Source organism: Mesocricetus auratus, unplaced genomic scaffold (assembly GCF_017639785.1).
Source record: "Mesocricetus auratus isolate SY011 unplaced genomic scaffold, BCM_Maur_2.0 Super-Scaffold_100011, whole genome shotgun sequence".
Taxonomy (NCBI): domain Eukaryota; kingdom Metazoa; phylum Chordata; class Mammalia; order Rodentia; family Cricetidae; genus Mesocricetus; species Mesocricetus auratus.
The window spans coordinates 30,001,594-30,009,969 of NW_024429195.1; the positions used below are offsets into that span (position 1 = coordinate 30,001,594).

Below are 8,376 nucleotides of genomic sequence, written 5' to 3' on the forward strand. Positions count from 1 at the left end.
ACAGAAAAGAGTTTGTGTTGATAAGTAGAGAGTCAGAAAAAGAAAGGCTGACTGATGCTGGAATGAACAGGCATTTGATGGAAGGTTTGGGATTTATCACAGCAGCAAGATGCTCACTGAAGTCTCTTGAACAAAGGAGATGTGTAAAGAATTGTATTTTTTTTAAATCCATGTGACAAGAGTATTCAGATTGAGTCACCATGGAAGAAGAATGAGGGACTGAGGCTGTGGATGTGAAATCACATCAGGATGATAAAGACTTGAACTGAATGAGTATCATCCAATCAGAGATAGGACACTTGTGTCTCAGAAGCCACCTAGCGGCTACATACTTATGGTGCCCCCCAGGCAGTTACAGTTCTCCTCTTTAGAAAGGGGCCCATGGTAATGAACTGGGGAGAAAATGATCAGAACTGACCCTCACAGGGACACTACAGGACCAGAGGACACAAGCTAACATGTCTTTTGTTTGTTTATTACAAGTCAGTTTTACTTAAATCAGGACTGTCCAAAAAACATTGTTAACTGATGATCTGAATTTTGGTGTATGAATTAGATTATGGTGCACATTAAAAGTCATGAGACGTTTTTGTAATAAATAAGGCAGCAGAATTACTCATTAGTAATCTTTTTAAGATAAGCTATCAGGCTCACCCTCTCTCCCTTCTTAATTCCAGCGAAGATAATTTTTGTTCCATGGATGTATTTTGGGGGATTCTCCAAATACTCCATCAGGGTATCCTCTCCCCAGGTGATGCCTTTGTTCTCATTGGCATCTGTGCACAATAATCCTGAGACCTTACTTGTCTTCCTCCCAAACAGAGTGTGGAGATTTGGTCCAGTCTTATGCTTGCCTGTATTTTCCACGGTGTGGCACTGGACACACTTCTGAACAAAAATCTTCTTGCCTTTCTCAACATCACCCATTTTTAATTCACTCCTGGGTGATCCTAACATGTCTTAAGATGATGTGTTTCAGGGTAGAATGAGGCATCAATGTAGGCAACACAGAAGGTAGAACTTTGGGCAAATAGGAGGAGGAGCCCCTCACAACAAGTAAACCCATGTTGGGTAGGAGGGGCACAGAGAAGAATGTGAATGTGGTAAACAGTGATTGCCTTGTAACTTTCTGAAGACCTTGCCAAAACCAACTCAATGGGGAAAATATTTCAGAACTACGATATAATCAACAGTAAGTTTCTGCACACTGTCCACCAGAGAAACGTTATGTGGCTCACAAATGGCCACCTGTCCTGTCACACCACTGCCATGCAACAATCTGAAGCCAGGTACAGTTTCTGTTTGGCATTATTATCTGACTGTCCATTTACAAAGCTTAATAATTAGTAAGCTATAAACAAGGTAGAGCTACACTTTCTGGCAAGTTCTTGAATGTGACTGATTACCCTTGGCACAAAACTTCAGTTGCATGAGCCCCTTAAATAAAAACCACAAAGTGATCTTCCCATCTGTCTGAGTCACATGATAATCAAAGGCATCAGCAGCGCATAGAATTAGCATGTCAGGTTTGGACAGACTCCATCTTCAGTTTGACAGATGGAACTGGTTTTGATTTCTCCATTTTGCTCAAATTTCTACAGTTACACAGTCCCCATCAAGTGCCCATTGGAAGACTAAGACCTGTACCCAGGGTAATTGACTGCAGGCAGGATCTGCTAGATTGCTTCATTATTTATCATAAGACATAAGATGAGGCATGCCATTAGAGAGGATCAGTCTGCCCTGTTATCCCCCTCCACAGTGGAAAAAGCTCTTTCAAAGGGCACTCCAGGACACCTGGCATGCTCCCTGGAAGGAAGAAAGGATGACTTTGCTTTTTTGTGGCATTTTCTGGGCACCTGCTGTGTACTCCGCTATTGTTACTACGAGAATTAGCAATGAGTCATCAGTTTTACCTGCAAACTCTAGTTCTAGCTTCACAAAGTAACCACAATGACAAGGGCAGTAGCTGGAGCTGTTAAGTGTCATGTCCAAATATGGTCCTCAGGTATGTTCCTTATTCTACAAGTATAGAAACAGGGTTCCACAGAACTAACAAAGTCTTACCTAAATTCTCATACTTCTAGCAGAGTCAAAATGTAATTCTCTGCCCAGAATAATCGTAAAAATAGCTATGCTCATGGTAGACAGAATGATTTATTTCATTTCCATACTCATGGAATGTCTATAAGAAAGACAGAACAGAAAATTAATAAATCCATTATTCATCTTGAGGAAGAAGTAAAAGCATCACCCAAGCCAACAGAGTGATAAGTTTCAAAATGTTTCTATAAATTAACTTCTTGACATCTATTTATGGAAGAACATGTCTAGGGGGCATTTCAAAGGAATGATGGGATGAGACCAAATGCAGATGGTCATGTGTTGATAATTGTTGAGGCAAGGCAATGGATACACTGGAGTACTAATATTTGCTGTATTTGTATAAGTTTTCCATAATAAAATTCAAAACATGAGACTGATAAACCCTAGCATCATTAATGTGGAGAAATATGAAGAACCACACATGTAATGCAACATTCCACATGAAATCCTCAGGACCCTTTGCCTCATCAGCAACATTTTTTTCTATGATCTGTCTCAAATGATAAGAACTCAGGTGACTATTCACAAAGTGAGTGGTTTAGAGGATAAATACTTTCTAAGTTCCTTTAGGTTGCTAAGAGCTCATAAATATAATACCTGTCAAGAGACTGTGTTAGACTAGATTCTAGTTACAATAAAATCAGTAGGAGGTATACTTGTGTAAGCAAGCATATGTTTGTGTGAAGATGTTTGTGAATGTGCTCATATATGTGTGTTCATACATGTGTGAATATTTGTGTTAGTGATGTGAATGTGTGTACATGCATGCGTATGTGTGTATATAGAGAGATTTATCATAAAGAATTAGGCCATGATATTAATGGAGAATGAGTAGTCCAATAACAGCAAGGCAAGCTGGAGACCCAGGAGCGATGACTACATGGTCCAGTTGCCATTGGTGGGAGAAAGCCTGAGATTAGGACAGTCAGTTCTTTACATTCTAGCCCAAATCCAAATCCAAGTCACAACAGTGACATCCCAGCCTGGAGACACCATCAGAGAAGGAAATCTCGGGCCCACCTTTTGTTCTAGACGTCCATGGATTACTCAAGGCCTGCCTGCTACATGGAAAGTTGTTCTTCTAGTCTCTCTATTCAAATCTTAATTAGAAACACTCCCACAAGCACACCCAGTTAACCAGTTATTTGGATCCCATAAGGCCTAACCAAATTGACATAAACTTTACCATTACAGTGTCTAATGTATAGCATATTTAAAGATAAAAATAATAGAAGGAGGTATATAAGTAAGTTGCATATTAAATTTCTATAGCTGTCCATTAATAGATGGTGAGAGTTGTGTAAATGTCATAGACCCACAGAGACTCCAGGATTTAGAAACTCCAAAGTTGAAACCCCTGGGTAGGAACTTTGCTGTTTGCCTCACATCTGGCAGACTTCTTGTTCTTACTTCAGTTAATTGACACCTTCATGTTTTGCTTCCTTCTTTCCTTCTGGTGAAGAGACACTATTTAAGTTCTAAGCACCTTCTGTATAGTGCCAGAGCTCCTGACAGTGGCTGTGGGGATCAGCATTGTACATTTTTTGTAGAAGATTGGAGATGAAGCTTGGCATAAAGCACGGAAGGTAGAAACTTGCCTTGAATCTCCTTCCACATAACATACATCATTGTGTTGGTAAAATGCAAATTGAGGGTATCCTAGAAGGACACAGCTACTTCTGAACCCCAAATATTCTGCTGGCCCTGACTTACCCTCACCCCTTATAACATAGTGAAGAGAACAGGAAAAAATACCATAAATTCATCATTGTCAATTGTAAAGCATACTATGAAGAAACATGTGGGGCATTTCAGAGTAGCAGGGAAGCACAGTTTATGGTGGGATGTCTTTCTGTTTCACAGCTATGGGAGATGGGTTTTAAATAGTGTCAGCTTCCTGCATTGTGCTAACAAAATGATACAGACCAGTCAGCTTCAACAACAGAAATGTGTCTTTATAGCTTCAGAAGCCAGAGCTCATGATCCAGATGTTAATAGGCTTGATTTCTCCTGTTTTGCATATGGGGTCACCTCCTTATTTTGTTCCTTTGACCTATGTCATATCTTTGTCTCAATCTCCTTTAGGTATAGACTACAGTCACACTAAGTTAGGGCCTATCCACAAGACCTAATTTCATCTTAGCCATCACTTTCAAATATAGACACATTTGGAGATATGGAGAGTGTTAGGATGCCCTCACCAATATATGAGTTTTAGTTGGACAAAATTCAACCCATAACAGGGACCATACAGGAAGAGTGACTTGGAGTGGTTCTGGAAAGTGCAACATAAATGTGGTGACAAAGTGTAAATACACTCCTTTCTCATCACATCCACCTGCTTTGCCATGTGTTAGGCAATGTCACTAGGAGGAAATGTTGAAGAGAGATGCCCTGCAAAGTCGAGACTAGAGAAGATGGACACTAGAAGTCACAGTGCATAGAAAGCTAGATTGTTTACAACATCCAGTGTTCAGGTGATACCAGACAGGAGCAGGGCATCGTTTTTAAGCTTCACTGACCGGTGAAGATGAGAGGGAGTTCATTCCAGAGGAAGTTTTGTTGGAGGTATGACTATTCTGAGGAGGCACAAGAAGCAAGAGGGTCTGATGTCAAAAAAGAAAAAGAAAAAGAAAAAAAAAGTCTGGTGACATTGTTCTCCCTATGATATTAGATAATTAGCTTAAATGACCTACTGCTGTTTCTGCAGCAGACTCTACACACCTCCCCTGTTCTACCCCACGCCTGTTCTACTCCATGACTGTTCTAGTCCACGCCTGTTCTCCCCACGCCTGTTCTCCCCATGCCTGTTCTCTCCCATGTCTGTTCTCCCCATGCCTGTTCTACTCCATGCCTGTTCTCCCCATGCCTGTTCTACTCCATGCCTGTTCTCCCATGCCTGTTCTCCCCATGTCTGTTCTACTCCATGCCTGTTCTGACCATGCCTGTTCTCCCCCATGGCTGTTCTACTCCATGCCTGTTCTTCCCCACACCTGTTCTCTCCCATGCCTGCTCTACTCCATGCCTGTTCTCCCCATGCCTGTTCTCTCCCATGCCTGTTCTCCCCATGCCTGTTCTACTCCACACCTGTTCTCCCCATGCCCGTTCTACTCCATGCCTGTTCTGACCATGCCTGTTCTCCCTCATGTCTGTTCTACTCCATGCCTGTTCTGACCATGTCTGTTCTCCCCCATGGCTGTTCTCCCCCATGTCCCATCCAGATGCTGCAAGGTCCCTGTTCAAAGCAGTCTTGGATAAAAATTCAAATCCTTTGTTGTTTTGTTGAATATATCATGGCCTAGACCGTGCCCCACCACACAACAGCATGCCCTGCCCTGCTCTGTTCCACCTGTCTCAAGCTTCGTTGGGAACGTAGTCTGCAGTCTTTCCCTTCTTTCACGCCTGCCCTTCAGCCTCCCCTGGGGTGATTTCATCTCCTTCACAGCTGCCCACTTTCTTTAAACCTATTTTTCCTGGATACAAATGCTGAAAAAGGCTAGAGATGGCATGTATTTAGAGTTGTCTGCATGAACACTAAGTGGACTCTGAGTTTAAACCAGAGTATATAAGGTTGGGAGAGAAAGCAGTGGGATTAGAGAGTTGTAAGGGATGAAGCTGGGAAGACTTGAATAAAACACCAAATTCACATATGGAATTCTCAAACAACAAATTGAAAAATAAATAAAATTCTCTGCCAGGCTTCTGCTGCCTCCTTGGAGAAAATGGACACCATATCCTATGTGTTTATCTTGCTGAATACCAGAAGTTCCACTGGCAGATTATCCAATTTTTCTGAATACTGGTCTTGTTTCTGTTTTGTTTATGTCACTGTAATGATAAATCAGAATGTGAGATTTATTATGATTACAATAAAAATATTCTGTAAAGAGTAACACGCTAACTATTGCAGGAGAGAAGTAGATAACATCAGATTCCAGGCTGATAAACACCTAGATTCTGCTGAGAGACAGCAACATTTCTAGATGCTCGTTAGAAATGCAGAATCTCAGGCCCTATGCCAGCCTTCCTGGGTCAAATTATAGGTCACTTGTGTGTGCGTCAAAGTCTGGAAACAGGTGTTTTGGCACACTCATGTTAGGCTGACACATACAGATGTGTATGCAATTGCTCTAGCAGGAGTTTTTGAAATGTTTGGATGAAGAAGCATCCGACAGAATGATGTCACCACTCACTGGGCTTATGACTTTGGGTAAGTTATGCAACCCTCTCTATGTCTGGGAATATTCAGCTATAAAGAAGAGGTTAGCTCACAATTTCCCAGAGAAGCATCAAAAGAAATGTCAAGACTAGCTGGGCATAGGAAGAAGTGGGTGTCAAATAGGGTCAGCCAGAATGAGGGGGTAGCATGATGGGGAATACACCACCTGCTGGTGGAAGTATGTACTTGTGAAAGCTGATGTTCAGGAAACCAGTTAAAGCTTGCTTTTTTGTTTTATTGTGTTTTTGCATTTTAATTCCTAACATTTGGGGACTAGTGGTACGCTACAGGTAAAGAGGTGACATGAGGACAGACAGGGGAGTTAATGAAAAGGTTCTTATGAGAAAACAGACATACAGAAATATTCCTATGTAGCATCTCTAACAGTTACTCTTGTGCCAAATACATTGTAGTTTCATAGTCCATGATTTTTAAAAATCTAGTTTGCTACATTCTAATGATTTTTTAAAAATTAATAGAGGATATTATCTTTTCGAGACAGAATAATGGTTTAATCAAGATATTCCTGATTTCTTTGACTTATTGATATAATTTCAAAAGTGAAGGAATGAATGCAGGATTCATCTATTCTAACATTGATTAGATATTGCAAAATGTAAAACTTATTATATTAGAGATGTTGTTTGAGCAGGTTCCCAGACAGAGGGGTTTCCTTTACTAATTCCTTTGTCCAAAAGTGGGTGTTGTCAATGTGTCTGGACAATGGCATTGCTGAAGTGTCTTAGGTGGACTAAAGTACAATAATGTGCTGTATTTTTCACGGTTGCATTACTTAGTTCTACTTGAATATCACCATTGGGATATATGATTCTTTTTTTCTTAACAAAATAGTATCACAAAATGACGTTATATATATTTGAGTAGCCCTTAACAATCCTGTACAAAAGCAAAACAAAACCTCAAAATATGACTGCAAGACACAGGAAGCTACATGAAAAAAGAAAAACAACTTCTCATGACTTAAAAGAGTTGGAGATTTTTACAAAGCTTCATTCTAATTTTGGCAAATCATCATAACTTCTTTACTCTCTGGGAAAAAAAACAAAACTGAGAACATACAAATTATTCAAATAAAAATGTTCTACCAAAAGCCAGAAGAATCAAGGCAAGATTTAGAGCCCATATTTCAAAGAAAGTAAGGGGATCACAGAAATCTAAAACAATGCATAATTCATGACAAAGCTAGGCATATTTGAAACGTCCTTGAATTTTAATTGAATGCCCAGATAGAAGCTTCTATAAATTCTGCTCTGTGATGGAGCTATGGAGAGTTTTTATATTTGTATAATAATTTAGATTGCCTCTGCAAAATAAAAGCATGAATTGAGAATTTCTTAATGAAAAACGTATGCTCCTGTTTGAGAGGGGACCTGGAAAGTCACTAGTCCCGATCAGCAAGGCTTGTGACTCTCATGAGCTCATTTGTGAGTTTTGTTTGTTTGATTTTCAGGTTTTAATGTGTGTATGTGTGTTTTGCCTGCCTGCATACCAGAAGAGGGCATCAGATCACCTGGAGCTGGAGTTACAGTCAGTTGTGCATGGCCATGTGGGTGCTGGGAATCAAACCCAAGTCCTTGCAGAGCAGCGGGTGCTTATTAGCACTGAGCCAGCTCTTCATCTCTTCACGTGTGTTCCTGTCGTTTTCAGTCACTGAGCCAAAAGCAGAAAATCTGCATCTCAGTGAAGCCAGCAAATGCACTAATGTGGTCTTAGAGCTAACATACCCAACACCACCACTTAAGAGTCAATGATGTCAAGGACATAAGTGCACCTGTCATTTCACCTAGAAAATACATTGACCTACAGTCATCTCCTGGAAACTTACTTCAGTGTTCAAACGGCTATGCTTCACTAAGTATTTTGGGTGGAGCTATATCAGTCATGTGAGCAACAGAATGCAGCCAGAAAGCTGCAGGCAGCAAAGAAGAATCCACTCTGAGGAAAGACAGATCTGAACATATGCCTTGTCAGTGATTGGATTGTTTGTCTTTTGAGGATTATACAATGTCAAAATTCTATTTCTATTTGAG

The 8,376-nt window shown here is 40.5% G+C and overlaps 1 protein-coding gene across 1 annotated transcript; it reads right to left on the reverse strand.

The window, feature by feature from the left end:
- Positions 1-612: 612 nt before the first annotated feature.
- Positions 613-927, reverse strand: LOC101840173 (cytochrome c, somatic-like). The gene has a single exon (XM_040754313.1). The coding sequence runs from the start codon at positions 925-927 to the stop codon at positions 613-615; it is 315 nt and encodes a 104-aa protein (XP_040610247.1).
- Between the last annotated feature and the right edge of the window lie 7,449 nt (positions 928-8,376).